This window comes from Oncorhynchus clarkii, chromosome 16, assembly GCF_045791955.1.
Source record: "Oncorhynchus clarkii lewisi isolate Uvic-CL-2024 chromosome 16, UVic_Ocla_1.0, whole genome shotgun sequence".
Classification (NCBI taxonomy): domain Eukaryota; kingdom Metazoa; phylum Chordata; class Actinopteri; order Salmoniformes; family Salmonidae; genus Oncorhynchus; species Oncorhynchus clarkii.
Genome location: NC_092162.1, coordinates 31077687 through 31096717, shown reverse-complemented (window position 1 = coordinate 31096717; position 19031 = coordinate 31077687). Strand labels below are relative to the sequence as shown.

The 19031-nt window shown below is 40.7% G+C and overlaps 1 protein-coding gene across 1 annotated transcript in view; it reads left to right on the top strand.

Annotated features, from left to right (window-relative positions):
- The window catches only part of LOC139368314 (beta-citrylglutamate synthase B-like), a 37013-nt gene extending 22220 nt beyond the window's left edge, over positions 1-14793 (top strand). Inside the window, exons 4-5 of the mRNA XM_071107063.1 lie at positions 4803-5006; positions 9621-14793. Coding sequence (XP_070963164.1) covers positions 4803-5006; positions 9621-10132 — 716 coding nt within the window. The 3' untranslated portion in view covers positions 10133-14793. The remainder of the gene's footprint in view (positions 1-4802; positions 5007-9620) is intronic.
- Positions 14794-19031: the final 4238 nt, after the last annotated feature.

Genomic DNA, 19031 nt, shown 5'->3' with positions numbered 1-19031 from the left:
TTTTTATACTCCGATGTCCTTGGGTAGGTGGAGGGAGTCTAGAAGGGAATCAGGAATCTTTGAGTTGTCTGGGAATTTCTAGCACTGCTTTTGATGATCCTTGGTTGGGTTTTAAGCAGATTATTTGTTGTGATTGCAAACGTAATAAATTGGCGGTCCGATAGTCCAGGATTATGAGGAAACATTAAGATCCACAATATTTATTCCACGGGACAAAACTGGTCCAGAGTATGACTGTGGCAGTGATTCCGGAGACATGTTAGACAAAACCCGATGAAAAGTCGATGATGGCTCCGAAAGCCTTTTGGAGTAGGTCTGTGGACTTTTCCATGTGAATATTATCTGTCATGACTACAAGGTCCGATAGCAATTCAGGGAACTCAGTAAGGAACGTTGTATACGGCCCAGGAGGCCTATAAACAGTAGCTATAAAAAGTGATTGAGTAGGCTGCATAGATGACTAAAAGCTCAAAAGACAAACGCAGTCTTTTTTTTTGTAAATTGAAATTTGTCGTCGTAAATGTTAGCAACACCTCCGCCTTTGCAGGATGCGCGGGGGATATGGTCACTGGTGTAACCAGGAGGACAGGCTTAAGTCATGTTTCAGTCAGACCAATCACATCAAGATTATGATCAGTGATTAGTTCATTGACTATAACTGCCTTGGAAGTGAGGGGTCTAACATTAAGTAGCCCTATTTTGAAATGTGAGATATCACAATCTCTTTCAATAATGACAGTAGTTCAATCTTGGTTTCATCAGACCAGAGAATTTTGTTTTTCATGGTCTGAGAGTCTTTAGGTGCCTTTTGGCAAACTCCAAGCGGGCTGTCATGTGCCTTTAACTGAGGAGTGGCTTCCGTCTGGCCACTCTACTATGGCCTGATTGGTGGAGTGCTGTGGAGATGGTTGTCCTTCTGGAAGGTTCTCCCATCTCCACAGAGGAACTCTAAAGCTCTGTCAGAGTGACCATTGGGTTTTTGGTCACTTCCCTGACCAAGGCCCTTCTCCCCCGATTGCTCAGTTGGCCGGGCGGCCAGCTCTAGGAAGAGTCTTGGTGGTTTCAAACTTCTTCCATTTAAGAATGATGGAGGCCACTATGTTCTTGGGGACCTTCAATGATGTAGAAATATTTTGGTGCCCTTCCCCAGATCTATTCCTCGACACAATCTTGTCTCAGAGCACTACGGACAATTCCTTCGAACTCATGGCTTGGTTTTTGCTCTGACATGCACAGTCAGCTGTGGGACCTTATAATAGGCAGGTATGTGCCTTTCCAAATAATGTCCAGTCAATTGAATTTACCACAGGTGGACTCCAATAAAGTTGTAGAAATATCTCAAGAATGATGAATGGATACAGGATGCGCCTGAGCTCAATTTTGACTCTCAGAAAACTTATGTCTATAAGGTATTTATGTTTTTTATTTATCATTACAGGATATTGTGTGTAGATTGCGGAGAAAAATATCATATGTAATCCATTTTAGAATAAGGCTGTAACATAACATTTTGAAAAATTCAAGGGGTCTGAATTCTTTCCGAAGGCACTGTATGTCCTGCTCCTTCCCTGACTTTTACTAAATGTTTGTATTTTACACTGCTCATATGTCATAATTTATTAAAACGAAAACATTCTACATATTGCAGTAGGCCTTTAGAATAATGCAAAACATATCCTTGACTCTATCCATTGAACCAAGCAATGCCAGCCTACTGAATGAATGACAAATGGATGGAATGGGCAATAATTCACAATCAAATTTAAATTAAGCCAAACTGGAGGGTGAAATGAGGGTGAAGAGGTTGACTTAATTCAGAAAGACAATAGTGTAAAGATGAGTTTGTGTTATGCCTATTTATCACCGTTGGTGCTCATGTTTAATCATTTGACCTTGCAGGTTGATACCATTCTCTTTTACATTGTATAAAGAAGCAGTTATGGGACTGTTTTACTTACTTTATTACTAATTGAATGTATTGTAAGAGAAAGGAAAACAAGCTATGTGTTGCAGTAGGCCTTTAGAATAATGCAAAACATATCCTTGACTCTATCCAACTTGATGAGCAGGAAACAAACAATGCCGGTCAGCCTGCACAGCCTGAAACTACACCTAAACTATACCGAAACTAATTTCACACATAATAAGAGTTAGCTTATAGACAATATTTAAGTTGACAATAATCTGATGAGTGACAATATTAGGCCAACGGTCAAATTGTACATGAAGAGATGGGCTTACTTGTAATTTACAGATGCATGGAAAGGATCATCACTTCATCAAATCATCCTTCATAGGCATTATGCAGGTAAAACATTGTGATTTCTATATAGTATCAGAAAGAGCATATTTCCAGTTTCTATTACACTTACCTTTGTCAAATAACTCTCATAATTCAAGAGGTGCAGATTGAACTTTTTCCAAGAATATCCGTGCTGTCCATGCATTCAGCACATGACCAATCGCGCGGCAGCGTTGCTCTGGCTACGAAGCAAAAACTAGTAATATTAGCATATTTTAATTTTACGTTTTTTATTTATGCAATTCATCCTTTACAATTGTTCATGCACTGGTGCTTTTGTTTAGGAATGCTGCAAATTATTTCACCTGTGCACCTAGCTGGTTTTATTATATTTTTCATTTCTACTTTTTCAAATGAAGCTGGACTTTATTAATTACTAATCGAATCTACAAAGCTGATCAAATGGATTACACTGTAATGTTTTTATTGTGAGGGAAACGAGAATAGGCTATAGGCCTAAGTGTTTTTCCAGGACTTTGTAGAATTTTGCAAAACATATCCTTGACTCTATCTAAACATAACTATTTAAAAATATATATATACAGTTGAAGTCGGAAGTTTACATACACTTAGGTTGGAGTCATTAAAACTCGTTTTTCGTCTTGTTAACAAACTATAATTTTGGCAAGTCGGATAGGATATCTACTTTGTGCATGACAAGTAATTTTTCCAACAATTGTTTACAGACAGACTGTGCTGTTTCACAGTGAAGCAAGGTGGCTGTCATGAGGAAAAGTCTTGTCCTGAGTTTTTGAGCTCAGAGAGCAGATAAGAATGTTTTCGGAGCAGGAGTACAAGTATGACCTCGCAGAAAAATGTAGTGATGAGAACTTCCTGGCAAAACTGGCCTACCTGAGTGACATATTTGGAAAGCTAAATGAACTAAATCTACAGCTTCAAGGGAAAGATAAACACCTCCCTCAGGTCACAGACAAGATCAGCTCTTTCACTCAAAAGCTTGCAATGTGGGGCAGGCCACTTGATGAAGGTAATACTGATTCATTCGAGAACCTGCATGAATTTGTTGACTCTACTGACTATGATTAAGGAGCATATTTCATCACTGATGGGATTCTTTAAAAAGTACTTCCATGAAAGCAGTTCCCAATATGACTGGGTGAGAGATCCTTTCAATGCACCAGCTCCAACTGGTTTCAGCTCTGCAGAGGAGGACCAGTTCATTGATATGACGTCTGACTCCACATTGAGACTGAGGTTCACATCACAGACACTGAGTGAATTCTGGCTGAGTGAGAGGCAGTATCCACTCTTAGGGCAGAGGGCCATGGGCATTCTTCTTATCTTTGTGAGACTGGCTTCTCTGCTGTTGCTGCACTGAAGACCAAGTACATTTCCCAGCTAAACATTGAGCAGGAGCTGAGAGTTGCAGTATTATGCTTCAAACCCCGCTTCGAAAAGCTGTGCTCTGCAAAACGTGCTCATTGTAGCCATTAATCCTGACTTCCTCATTTTGATTTAAAAAAAAATCAGCACAAATTGTTTTATTCATTTTTGTTTTATAGGTCAAAGTGTTTCATATATTGTGCTCCTGAGTTAATGTTGCTGATCAATTTGAATGTTTTTATTATTTATTGATTATATTTTATTTTATTTTTCAGTATCAAATGGTCAAAAAATGTTTACAGTTTAAATAAGGATTTAATTATTTTTTTTAATTTCAGGCAAATTGATGCACTTTAAGTCTTTTCTGTTACAGACTAAAAAAACAATGTTAATAAAGTTATTCTTTGATCTAAATTTCTTTCTTTTTTCTTTAATGTTAATAAGGATACAATGTTATGCAGAGGTGTACTTGTAACAATTTTATAGACAAATTATACTATTTACAGTCGTGGCGGAGAGTTGGGGGGCGCGAAATGTTTACTTCTTCCTATGGGGGGCGTAACAGAAAATAATTGAGAAGCACTGCTTTAATATCATGCAAAACTTCTGAAGTCGAGAACAAAAAATATGATATTGAAAGCAAAACAAATTCAAAATTATTGATAGCAAAACAAAATATTGCACAGATTGTTTTTTTATGCAGAGCAAATCAATTGTAAATGGATACAACAAAATCAGTGATAAAAATAAATGATAACGCAATTAAATAAAACGCCTCCCTCTTTCCTGCAATTTTCCTTGTCTTTGGTGAAGTGGGAAGTTTTGGCACATTCATTCCAGCAACATAGCACCTTACATCCCACTGCTGCTTTGCCTCTGATGGAAGTTCAGATGTAGCTGGAAGTGGTAAAAAATAATAATGTGAAAAGAAAAAATAACATTCACGAGGGAAAAACAACGTGAAAAATAAACATGTGCATTTTTTTATTGTTCACGTGATTTTCCTCATTCTGCTTTTCTCATTCACTGTCCAGGCCACGAACCATCAATAGCCAAAGTTTCTTTTTCTTTTTAACGCGTCTTCTTCATGTAATGAAAAATTATATATAAATGAAATCATTCTCTCTTGCTCCCCTTCACTCTGTCTCACCCACAGGAAAGGCGGTGTTCCTGGCCAGGGACAAGCACCACCTGGCCGACCTGAGCCACCTGATTCGCCACGACGCTCCCTACCTCTTCCAGGAGTACGTAAAGGAGTCTCACGGCCGCGACGTCCGGGTGGTGCTGGTGGGCGGCCGCGTCATTGGCTCCATGCTGCGCTGCTCCACCGATGGACGCATGCAAAGCAACTGCTCCCTGGGTGAGTGATGCTGGAAAGAGGAGAGGAGGATATTTGGTCACTCTTGGAGGACAATAGGATATATATATATATATTTTTAAATGTACACGATTTGGATTGTAGCCTTTGTCAGGGTTTTACAGACAGAAAATGAAAGGAGGCTTAAGTAAAACCCCCACTGGTGGGTCCTCTGCAAAGTTTTCTCCAGTGGTTAGGTCTATCAAATAAAATCAAAGTTTATTTGTCATGTGCTTACTTACAGGCTCTAACCAATGGTGTGAAAAAAAGGGTATGTGTGTGTGTGTAGGTAAGTAAAGAAATAAAACAACAGTAAAAATACATTTGAAAAAAGAGTAGCAAGGCTATATACAGACACCTGTTTAGTCAGGCTTATTGAGGTAGTATGTACATGTAGGTATCGTTAAAATGACTATGCATATATGATGAACCGAGGAGTAGCAAAAGCGTAAAAAGAGGGGTTGGCGGGTGGTGGGATACAATGCAGATGGCCCGGTTAGCCAATGTGCGGGAGCACTGGTTGGTCGGGCCGATTTAGGTAGTATGTACATGAATGTATAGTTAAAGTGACTATGCATATAAGATAAACAGAGAGTAGCAGCAGCGTAAAAGAGGGGCTGGAGGGGGGGGGGGGGGGGGGGTACACGATGCAAATAGTCAGGAATCTTATGGCTTGGGGGAAAAAACTGTTGAGAAGCCTTTTTGTCCTAAACTTGGCACTCCGGTACCGCTTGCCATGCGGTAGTAGAGAGAACAGTCTATGACTGGGGTGGCTGGGGTCTTTGACAATATCCAGGGCCTTCCTCTGACACCGCCTGGTGTAGAGGTACTGGATGGCAGGCAGCTTTGCCCCAGTGATCTACTGGGCCGTACTCACTACCCTCTGAAGTGCCTTGCAGTCGGGCTCGGTGCTCCTTTTCCTGTAGTCCACAATCATCTCCTTAGTCTTGGTTACATTGAGGGATAGGTTGTTATTCTGGCACCACCCGGCCAGGTCTCTGATAGGCTTTCTCATCGTTGTCGGTGATCAGGCTGTTGTGTCGTCAGCAAACTTAATGATGGTGTTGGAGTCGTGCCTGGCCATGCAGTCGTGGGTGAACAGGGAGTACAGGAGGGGACTGAGTACGCACCCCTGGGGAGCTCCAGAGTTGAGGATCAGCGTGGCAGATGTGTTGCTACCTACCCTCACCACCTGGGGGCGGCCTGTCAGGAAGTCCAGGATCCAGTTGCAGAGGGAGGTGTTTAGTCCCAGGATCCTTAGCTTGGTGATGAGCTTTGAGGGTACTATGGTGTTGAACGCTGAGCTGTCGTCAATGAACAGCATTCTCACATAGGTGTTCCTTTTGTCCAGGTGGGAAAGGGCAGTGTGGAGTGCAATAGAGATTGCATCATCTGTGGATCTGTTTGGGCGGTATGCATGTTGGAGTGGGTCTAGGGTTTCTAAGATAATGGTGTTGATGTGAGCCATTACCAGCATTTCAAAGCACTTCATGGCTACGGACGTGAGTGCTACGGGTCTGTTGTCATTTAGACAGGTTGCCTTTGTGTTCTTGGGCACAGGGACTATGGTGGTCTGCTTGAAGCATGTTGGTATTACAGACTCAATCGGGGACATGTTGAAAATGCCACATCCGACGAGCGTCGGAGCCGGTGTAGTATGATTCAATCTGTATGTAGCCCTGTATTGACGCTTTGCCTGTTTTATGGTTCTTCGCAAGGCATAGTGGGATTTCTTGTAAGCTTCCGGGTTATAGTCCCGCACCTTGAACGCGGCAGCTCTACCCTTTAGCTCAGTGCGAATGTTGCCTGTAATCCATGGCTTCTGGTTGGGTTATGTACGTACAGTCACTGTGGGCATGACGTCCTCAATGCACTTATTGATAAAGCCAGTGACTGATGTGGTGTATTCCTCAATGTCATCGGAAGAATCACGGAACATGTTCCAGTCTGTGATAGCAAAGCAGTCCTGTAGTTTAGCATCTGCTTCATCTGACCATTTTTTTATAGACCGAGTCACTGGGACTTCCTGCTTTAATTTTTGCTTGTAAGCAGGAATCAGGAGGATAGAGTTGTGGTCGGATTTACCAAATGGAGGGCGAGAGAGAGCTTTGTACGCGTCTCTGTGTGTGGAGTACAGGTGACATTTAACATGTTGATAGAGATTTGGTAGAACTGATTTAAGTTTCCATGCATTAAAGTCTCCGGCTACTTGGAGCGCCGCCTCTGGGTGAGTGGTTTCCTGTTTGCTTATTTCCTTATACAGCTGACTAAGTGCGGTCTTAGTGCCAGCATCTGTCTGTGGTGGTAAATAAACAGCCACGAAAAGTATAGCTGAGAACTATCTAGGCAAGTAGTGTGGCCTGCAGTTTATCACAATATACTCAACTATGGACTGGTTATTGCCAAAGAGAACCAAGGTCAGGGCCAAATCAGTTTTTTTACATACTGATGTTACTTTCAGTGAATGAGATCATTTCTTAAGAAACATATGGAACTGACCCTGAACATGCTATTTCATGTATGTTAGGAAACCACACCAGAGCACAGGGGACAGTGAGAGGAGCATTGCACTTGAATTTGGCCAAAGAAGGACAATATAGTTGTCTTGAATGTGACTTTGCTTTTGATGACAGACATGATTATGCTTGTCATAACGTCTTCAGTTTTAGGTTAGCAAACACACTCATGTCTTGTGACATTTTGGGGTCATCAGCCTTCAATTGTTCCACAGTTACATGGCAAGTGTCACATTGTGTTTTATAACAAAATGTTGTTTGTCTTACGCAAGCATAGATTCTCGGTTGCTCTGGCTTACTTACATAATACAGTGCCTTGCGAAAGTATTCGGCCCCCTTGAACTTTGCGACCTTTTGCCACATTTCAGGCTTCAAACATAAAGATATAAAATTTATTTTTTTGTGAAGAATCAACAACAAGTGGGACACAATCATGAAGTGGAACGACATTTATTGGATATTTCAAACTTTTTTAACAAATCAAAAACTGAAAAATTGGGCGTGCAAAATTATTCAGCCCCTTTACTTTCAGTGCAGCAAACTCTCTCCAGAAGTTCAGTGAGGATCTCTGAATGATCCAATGTTGACCTAAATGACTAATGATGATAAATACAATCCACCTGTGTGTAATCAAGTCTCCATATAAATGCACCTGCACTGTGATAGTCTCAGAGGTCCGTTAAAAGCGCAGAGAGCATCATGAAGAACAAGGAACACACCAGGCAGGTCCGAGATACTGTTGTGAAGAAGTTTAAAGCCGGATTTGGATACAAAAATATTTCCCAAGCTTTAAACATCCCAAGGAGCACTGTGCAAGCGATAATATTGAAATGGAAGGAGTATCAGACCACTGCAAATCTACCAAGACCTGGCCGTCCCTCTAAACTTTCAGCTCATACAAGGAGAAGACTGATCAGAGATGCAGCCAAGAGGCCCATGATCACTCTGGATGAACTGCAGAGATCTACAGCTGAGGTGGGAGACTCTGTCCATAGGACAACAATCAGTCGTATATTGCACAAATCTGGCCTTTATGGAAAAGTGTCAAGAAGAAAGCCATTTCTTAAAGATATACATAAAAAGTGTCGTTTAAAGTTTGCCACAAGCCACTTGGGAGACACACCAAACATGTGGAAGAAGGTGCTCTGGTCAGATGAAACCAAAATTGAACTTTTTGGCAACAATGCAAAACGTTATGTTTGGCGTAAAAGCAGCACAGCTGAACACACCATCCCCACTGTCAAACATGGTGGTGGCAGCATCATGGTTTGGGCCTGCTTTTCTTCAGCAGGGACAGGGAAGATGGTTAAAATTGATGGGAAGATGGATGGAGCCAAATACAGGACCATTCTGGAAGAAAATCTGATGGAGTCTGCAAAAGACCTGAGACTGGGACGGAGATTTGTCTTCCAACAAGACAATGATCCAAAACATAAAGCAAAATCTACAATGGAATGGTTCAAAAATAAACATATCCAGGTGTTACAATGGCCAAGTCAAAGTCCAGACCTGAATCCAATCGAGAATCTGTGGAAAGAACTGAAAACTGCTGTTCACAAATGCTCTCCATCCAACCTCACTGAGCTCGAGCTGTTTTGCAAGGAGGAATGGGAAAAAAATTCAGTCTCTCGATGTGCAAAACTGATAGAGACATACCCCAAGCGACTTACACAGCTGTAATCGCAGCAAAAGGTGGCGCTACAAAGTATTAACTTAAGGGGGCTGAATAATTTTGCACGCCCAATTTTTCAGTTTTTGATTTGTTAAAAAAGTTTGAAATATCCAATAAATGTCGTTCCACTTCATGATTGTGTCCCACTTGTTGTTGATTCTTCACAAAAAAATACAGTTTTATATCTTTATGTTTGAAGCCTGAAATGTGGCAAAAGGTTGCAAAGTTCATTTCACACATTTCACAATACATTAAGAAATAGTTGCCCTGGGAGTTGGTCGCTGTTTTCTCTGTCCTGTCATTCCTTGCCATAGAGACCGCAGAGAATGTGAATGTAAGGCACACAGTGAACAGTCCACAGATCGCAGTTACAGGCGTGTCTGTGGTACTGACATACCGGTCTTTCCATTGTGCCCTCCTCTCCCGCAGGTGGCGTGGGGATGATGTGCCCGCTGAGTGAGCAGGGCAAGCAGCTGGCGGTGCAGGTGTCCAACATCCTTGGCATGGACGTGTGCGGCATTGACCTGCTGCAGCTCAACGACGGCTCGTTTGTGGTGTGCGAGGCCAACGCCAATGTGGGCTTCATTGCCTTCGATCAGGCGTGCGGCATGGACGTGGCGGGCATCGTGGCTGACTACGCCCTCTCACTGCTGCCTAGCCGCCTGACACGCAAGATGTCGCTGCTCTCGGTGGTGTCCAGTGCCAGCGAGACTAGCAGCGAGCCTGAGGTGTGCCCGGCGCCCAGTAACGTACTGCCCGAGGCCGTGTGCAACATGAGCGTGGGGTCCACTTCTAGTGAGAGCGACCCCGAGCTGGCCGATACCACCCCGCAGCCCACGAGCCGCCAAGTTGGCCCCAGCCCGGTCCTGCCCAACCTCCCTGACCCGGCCTACAACTTCAACACCCTCCTCGCCAACGAGATCAAACTATTGACTGAGTGAGCTGAATACAGCCACGGCACACATGCACACTTACACACACAGACACACACACACCTGAACACATGGCGATGGACATTCCTGTTACAGAGCACACACACAAACTCCTATACACATTATACAGGCAGGATGTTACATGCAAAAGCATGAGCTGAACAAACAAAAATGAAATGAAAAATGCCATGACCACAGAAACATTCTCTTACTAACTCCCCCCATAAACACATAGAGATCTGAGGCTGCTCCCCTGACTCTACTGCTCTTCTCCCCAACTGCGAACAACCCAGTTTTACAACCGCAGGTGGTGGCAGAAGTGGGATACAGAAGGTTAGATGAATTACTGAATCTTTTTGTTTTCAATTGCATTGTGAGTGTGAGTTGAGTAAGAGCGTTTTTTGGGAGAACCCTAAAGAGCATTGCATACATCATACATCAAGTTTTATTTGTTTGCACCAAAGAAAACAAGTGATGGACAACAATACAGATAAAAACACATTTAAAACAACTGTTTGCAGGTGTGGTTGGAAGCCCAAGGGCTTATATGAAAATCACGCCAGTCTGTCACCCAATTAAACTGAACACACACTACAAAACTGTATTTTGGAGAATGAGAATGATGCGTGGTCGTCGTTATAGATCAACCACTGAGGAAGTAGCCAGGCTTGATTTACTGGTGGTGAAATGAAGTGTTTTTCAAGTGATTTTCTCCATAACTGGGCGAGGGGTACATACAGAGGACTAGTTAGACTGCCCACCAGCTCCATGTAGCAGAGGACAGACCTGGTTTACCGTCACAGGGACTATTAAGTGCAGATTGGGGTCAATTCCATTTTCTACCTCAGTTAAATCTGGAAATGGGATGATTGAAATTGACAAATAAAAAAATCACTGTCACATTTCATTCGTATTAAATTCACGAATTGTCTGTAATCAAAATGGGACTTACCACCCAATGCTGACAAGGAGCCCCTAAACACGGGATCATTAGAATAACAAAACTGACCTAGCACCATTGCCAAGAGGCACCTTGTATAGTAACAACACTACACGATACCCTCTCAAGAGATTCCATCTAGAAATGCATAAGCATAGGTCAAGCACAATTGACCCTGAAACTCTAAAATCGAGCGCTACTGTCACTTGGTTTTCAAGTTAATGTTTTTAGCGGCTTGTTTTTATTAGGATTTTACAAGAACAATAGTCAAACAGCGACTCTTTCTCTTCATCTGAAATAAAGCACTTTAAGATAAACCGATGAATTGCGTGGTGGAACTACATACTCGGGAGCAGGTTGACGTTTATTGTCATGAGGGTTGTCCTGGAGGCAGAACTGAGTGATTTCCCCTTAGATAGGCTAGCTGCAAAGTCAAATTTGTCAATATTGTAAAAATTCATGAAAAGTAAAATGTGCTTTTTGGTTTCAATTTAGGATTAGAGATGTTATGATTTTGTGGCTGTGCTAGCTAGTGACCATTCTGCAGAGCTGCCTCCAGAACAATATTCATGACGAAAAACTCTAACCTGATACTTTAGAGGCAAGTTCAATCCGTCTAGAAACAGTGCGGAAACTGTCACTACACCTACAAGAAAAATATACCTCAATACAGAAAACTTCTCACTGCCATAGAATAAACTACTTTGAGTCATACATATCAGCCAGCATCCTTGACTTTACAAGATGTCCCTCCCTTGATACATAGGGTGTAGATATACTGTAGTCAAGTACATTTTTTGTAAATAATAATTTTAGAAGTGTTCATGCTTACTAGTCTGGCTGATATGAAAACCATAAGGGCTGAAATAACTGCTAACTTTCTCAACTTAAACATTTTGGTAAACTTGTGTAGAAAAGATTGGTTTGTACAGAACTGCAATGTCAGAAATAAATGTTTTACAAAAAAACGCAAGTGCTAACGTTTCTGTGGATTTGGCTAAATGTGTTTAATCAGCCCAACGTTTTGGCCGGTGATGAATTACTGTTTATTCAACTCAAGTGAGGTAATCTTCATAAACCTGTTGTACAAATAAAATGCAAAACAATACTTACTTTTTTTTACAGTGTGTTTGATAGAATGTTACTTTTTTTATTCCTCAAAAGGAAAACTTCTCCAGGGATATCTGTTGGTTACTTGCGGTAAATCTACTACTCAGCCTTCAAAAAATACCTATCCTCTAGGTATTAACTTTGGGGCATCCATCATCAACCAAAAAGCATTCGCTGTAATCATCCAAAGCACAAGCCACTCTACTTTGTGCCACTTGGTGACTAGCTACAGCATAGTGTTGAGGCATATAACCCATATGTAAAAGGCTTCGATGTCAAACCGTTGACTCTAACATAACTCAGGGAAGCAGCCTTGATCTCATCCCCACTCCTAAGGCATGTGACATTTCCATCCTAGCTACAGATCTGCCTAAAATGTGTATTGATGACAAACAAAAAAGGATTTGTAACTATTAAAAGATGCGTTGTACCATTAAGGTTAACACTCACTTTTTTTCCTTACTTGTTTTATAATGTTCAGTGTTTTTTCCACTAATTCATTTCTGGTATTTTTTAAGGATGTGGTTTGTGTGCACTTATCTCGTCTCAAATAAAGTGAGGCCGCTGTGAAGCATGGTTTTTGTGGGGGGCGATTTACTAACCAGCTGGAATCTAATGGGTCTCCATGGGGAAGATATCACGAATATGCCAAATGTGAACACGGCAAATCATTTTTGGGAAAGTTTTAGGGACAATGCAGTCAAGTATTTCAGCAAGCTCAACCGGGAGGTAACACCATTTACAGTACTGTGATTTGTCCAACATTATGAAATATCTATTTGAGTAAACTGAATCCCCTGTACTTGAAATAGGGCCAGGGGGTCTGATCATCAATAAGTCTAAGTCACCCTGCTTCCACAGTTTCTGGGTGACTGGTCTACAATTGTTGTTGTCCCTTTTATTTTCCCAAAGGTTACGTTTGATGTATACTTTAAAAAAAAATAATGTAAAGAGAAGACATCCTAGAGTCTAGACCAGGGGGCAAAGTACGGCCCGCCGGGCACTTCAATCCGTCCCGCGAGACCCCTTTTTTCTCCCCAATTTCGTGGTATCCAATTGGTAGTTACATCGCTGCAATTCCCGTACAGACTCCCGTACAGGGAGTGGCAAAGGTCGAGAGCCGTGCGCTCTCCGAAACACGACCCAGCCAAGCTGCACTGCTTCTTGACACAATGCCCGCTTAACCCGGAAGCCAGCTGCACCAATGTATCAGAGGAAACGCCGTACACCTGCCGACCTCGTCAGCGTGCATGCGCCCGGACCACCATAGGAGTCTCTAGAGCACGATGGGACAAGGAATCTCGGCCTGCCAAACCCTCTCCTAACCCGGACGACGCTGGGCCAATTGTGTTCCGCCTCATGGGTCTCCCAGTCACGGCATGCTGTGACACAGCCTGGGATCGAACCCGGGTCTGTAGTGACGTCTCATGCACAGCAATGCAGTGCCTTAGACCGCTGCAACACTCTTGGGAAGCCACCGCAATTTGATTTTAACAAACAATTGGTCCCACAAGAAATGCGGCCCTCCATTGAAATTCAAAATCCCGATGTGGCCCTTGAGCCAAAAAGTTTGAGCACCCCTGGTCTAGACCTTAATTACCAGCCATTGGAAAGAATGAAGGGATTACCATTTCTCCAACATATGCATTGTTGAAATAATAATAATAATCCTAATTACTACATTCATATAACCTACAAAGCATATCTAGGTTAATTTACTCTATGGTTTAGTATGTGTGTCCAAAAGAACTTTAAATGCCTTATCCCATTTACTTTGTGGAAACTGATAGGGAAACACTGAAATGATTCAAATTTGCCTGACAAAAACAGCCCCCCCTACACACTCTTTTTATTCACAAATATGCACAGAATTGGAAACTTCTTTGAAAAATGTGGTTGGCGTTGTAAGGCATGAAAAATGTTTTTAGCTTTGATTTCATCTATCTGGTCTTTTCTGATCAGTGTCCACCATAGGAAGGAGACAAAGAACCAATTGACGAGAACAGGTTACACTGCCTATTCTATATATGACATGGCTAAAGCTAGTAATTGGTAAGTAATGACATGGTCCTGGTTTGATGATGTAGCACTCCAGCCTGTTCTGTACTGATGTTAACGTGCTAGTCGGAACAAGGAAACTCGTAAACTTCCGACTTGCTAACTAGTTGTAGTTATACATATGCCGTGTTAAACCAGTTAGCAAATCATACATTTCCGAGTTTCCTAGTTCACCTGTGGTGAGTGAAGGGTCTGTGACCATACACAACAACAACACAATTCAAAGTTACTATTTATTTCTGAATTGCTGCTAATGTATATTTGGCTCAATTAAGGAAACCAATGTGTTTCTGAGTTTATCAGTCTCTCAACACCTGGTAATTAATCTGAATGCCAAAAACAAGCATGGATGTAAAAATCAACACTAATAATACTAGTAGTGAAATTATTAACATTGATTCTTTGTGTTTTGATATAAAGACATGACTTGTACATATGTAGGACTTGAAAGAGTCCTTCATTTCATCCATCAATGTGTTCAGAAATGAACCTGATGTTTGCTCTAAGGTTTACAATATTGATTGATATATTAAATTGATCAATAAAAAAACTGCTTCTGTTATACCACATTTGTTCATGATCTAATTCAACTTTGTGGGTTAAAATACTAATTAAATATATTCCATAACACAAGAACTTTCCCCTTCAAACCATCTGTGTGTGATGAATTTTGTTTGAAGAAACAGGGTCAATCGGTGACCACGTTTACATGCACACTAATATCCCAATATTGTTCGGGATACTCAAGTATTCTGTTTTTGAGTTGAGGCATATAAACATCATATCCCGTTTACAATAACCCGAAAAAGCATGTATCCCGGTTATACGAAACCAGGATAAGATGTCTGGGATATGCTGATCTTAGATGGGATACTGTGACATGTAAACATCTTATCCCGTTTACTGTTATTTTTTGTGGTTTCCGCACAGAGGTAAATACAGTTTCAGGTTGGAAATTCGATGGATATTCGCCTGTAGTCTTCCTTACGTCCACCAACAGCAGTTAGGGACCGTCAACATAATGACAAATCACATTTTTCAAATTTCAATTGCTATTTAACCATTACTCCTAAAACTTTCAAAATGGGTTCTAGCTAACCCGATAGACACACATTGCACACATTTATTTTTTGTCGATTTACATCTCGCACTATTTTAAATTATTATTATTTTTAATTTCAATAGCTCATTGGTCATGTGACCTACGGGACTCAAACAAGGTTCAGAATGTCCACTGACTAACCTTCTATATTGCACACCCTTTAGTTAGGTCCATTTTCATCTCACAAGATTTACATTCATTTTTGAAATTGTAACATTTCAATAGCTCCATGGTCATGTGACCTAATGACTTCAAACAAGGTTCAGAATGTCCACTCAGTGGGCCTACACATTGCACACCCTTTAGCTTGTCCATTTTCATCTCACATGATTTTACATGAATTTTTCTAAATGTAAAATTTCAATAGCTCCTTGATCATGTAACCTAGGGACTTCAAACAAGGTTTAGCATGTCCACTGAGTGGGCCTACACATTAGATCGTCCATTTTCATCTCACATGATTTTACATGAATCATTCAAAATGTAAAATGTCAATAGTTGTATGGTCATGTGACCTAGGGACTTCAAACAAGGTACAGAATGTCCACTGACCACCCTTCTATATTGCACAACCTTTAGTTTGTCCATTTTCATCTCACATTAATTTTTCTAAATTTAGAATGACAATGGCTCCTTGCTCATGTGACCTAGTGACTTCAAACAAGGTTCAGAATGTTCACTCAGTGGGCCTACACATTGCACACCCTTTAATTTGTCCATTTTCATCTCACAAGATTTTACATGTGACCTGATTTCAAACATGGTGCAGAATGTACCCTTCTATATTGCACACTCTTGTTTGTGTACTGTAAAATCATGCGGTGTAATGTACATTTCTTCATAGTTTCACATTTCAATAGCTCCTTGGTCATGTCAATTACACACCTAAGATGCGTGCAGTGGATATACACCCATATTGCATAACCTCTTGTCATGTATCTTCTATATTGTTGTACATTAAGATTAATTTGACAATTAGGGGGTTCAGTCCAGTGTTGTGTTTACCCTTTTCTTTCATATTTATCTATAATAATTGGTAGTTCTAAGTACTTATTGTCCCTGTTTTTTTATTTTTCTACAGTATTTAACAGCGGTACACAATAGGAGAGAGACAGATGGTATCTCCTTTCGTCGTTAATATCAACCATAAAGGAAAACGGCAAAGTACGAGAGTCATGCTATTAATTGTCCAAAGCAGGGATGGAGAGTGAGCTAGTGAGGTAGGCTGCAGTGGGTTTGCTGGTCAATACATATACTGAACATTTAACCACAGTAATGGTGGCCAGTAAATCAATTAATAAAAATGTAATATTGACAAATTAAACAGAAGTTGTAGACCTTTAATCTTTTCCAACATGTCAACAGACACTTCAGATAAGTATGAAACATTTCACAGTGTTAACTTTCTCTTTATCCATGGTTGATGTACATTTCAGAGCCTCTTCAGTGTGGATGGGGTATAGCATGCATTTTCAACAACAAAGACTGCACTTCCAGTTAGTTGAATTATTTTGTCTTCATTCCCAGTTACAGCACATGGAACCACCGTTGGCATGCAAAACATTCAATCTTAAACAAAACAAAGCATAACACGTTATAAATTATATCAAATATCAATGCAGAATGATGAATTAGCCATCCATTGTGTTATATCATAAATTGTCTTGCATGCCGTCACTGTTGTCAAAAGAATATAAACATGTTAAATAAAGTTACTAACCCAGTTATTGGCTTTGTTGAACTCTGAAATCATAGGCATGAACTGAACATATGGCTGTCCGACACTACATAAAAATAAAGAATCTACATTTGCTTTGAATTAAATGTCATTACATACCAGACATTTTTATTATATCCTCAGCCATTTCTTTTTGCAGTTGCTCCATGTGTTTTTGAAGGTTCCATATCAATTTGGTAGGGGATGTTGGGGAAGTTCTATGGCCTTGACCATCTACACCAAAAATATATATTTTTGACCTAATTGTCACATAACAGCTAACCATTAATTATTGAAAATATAACTATCAAACCTGCATTACAAAGACCCCGCAGCTGAAGGTGTCCTGCTGCATGGTGTTATTTCCCCTCCTTTCCACTTTATGTCCAACTAGTCTTTTCCATGGCAGGATCTTCACATTTTGAAGTATTCTCTTTTTTATGTAAACATAATGGAATTCTGATTAGTTATAGGCAAATGAATACACAAGCCAAATTTGTATGCTGTTTTCCTTATCACTATAATCTGGTAGTAGAGGTAAATTCCTTTATGCCCCATTCTACACACAGCGTAAATTATAGGCACTGAACCATTTACAGGACAATAATAAAAGTAGCATATAGGATCCAAAGAGTGAATAAATGTCGAGCATTTGTAGACTTTAAGAAATAAATATTAAGTGACAGTTTCATCAGTACGTGCTTTAAGAAAGTCATATCACAAAGTTCACAGATGACAATGCCCACCAAATCTATGACAATAGGGTTGTAAGCACCAAAGTGTGTAAGCACCAATGAATTGTAAGCACCAAAGTGTGTTTGTCAAAATAATATCTGAAAATGTCAGTTGTTGAACATAATACTTCGATTTGCAATAGCAATTTATGATATGTGCAGTTGAGTAATATTCCATGTACCAACACTACATGTAGAACATAAGACATTCCCACATACAGTATTTTTTTATTTCTTTTATTTTTACTTCACCTTATTCAACCAGGTAAGCCAGTTGAGAACAAGTTCTCATTTACAACTGCGACCTGGCCAATATAAAGCAAAGCAGTGTGACACAAACAACAGAGTAACACACAGAATAAACAAACGTACAGTCAATAACACAATAGAAAGGTGTGTACAGTGTGTGCAAATTGAGAAAGATTAGGGAGATAAGGCAATAAATAAATAGGCCGTAGTGACGAAATAATAACAATTTCACAAATAAACACTGGAGTAATAGATGTGCAGAAGATTAATGTGCAAGTGGAGATCCTGCGGTGCAAAGGAGCAAAAAATATATGTATATAAATAAAATGAATAATATTGGGATGAGGTAGTTGGATGGGCTATTTACAGATGGGCTATTTACAGATGGGCTGTGTACAGGTGCAATGATCTGTAAGATGCTCTGATAGGTGATGCTTAAAGATAGTGTGGGAGATATGAGACTCCAGCTTCAGTGATTTTTGCAATTCGTTCCAGTCATTGGCAGCAGAGAACTGGAAGGAAAGGCGGCCAAAGGAGGTGTTGGCTTTGGGGTAACCAGTGAAATATACCTGCTGGAGCGCGTACTTCGGGTGGGTATTGCTATGGTGACCAGTGAGCTGAGATAAGGCGGGGCTTTACCTAGCAATGACTTATAGATGAACTGGAGCCAGTGGGTTTGGCGACGAATATGAATCAAGGGCCAGCCAACGAGAGCATACAGGTCGCAGTGGTGGGTAGTATATGGGGCTTTGGTGACGAAACGGATGACACTGTGATAGACTGCATCCAATTTGCTGAGTAGAGTGTTGGAGGCTATTTTGTAAATGACATTGACAAAGTCAAGGATCGGTAGGATAGTCAGTTTTACGAGGGTATGTTTGTCAGCATGAGTGAAGGATGCCGATTCTAGATTTAATTTTGGATTGGAGATGCTTAATATGAGTCTGGAAGGAGAGTTTACAGTCTAGCCAGACACCTAGGTATTTGTAGTTGTCCAC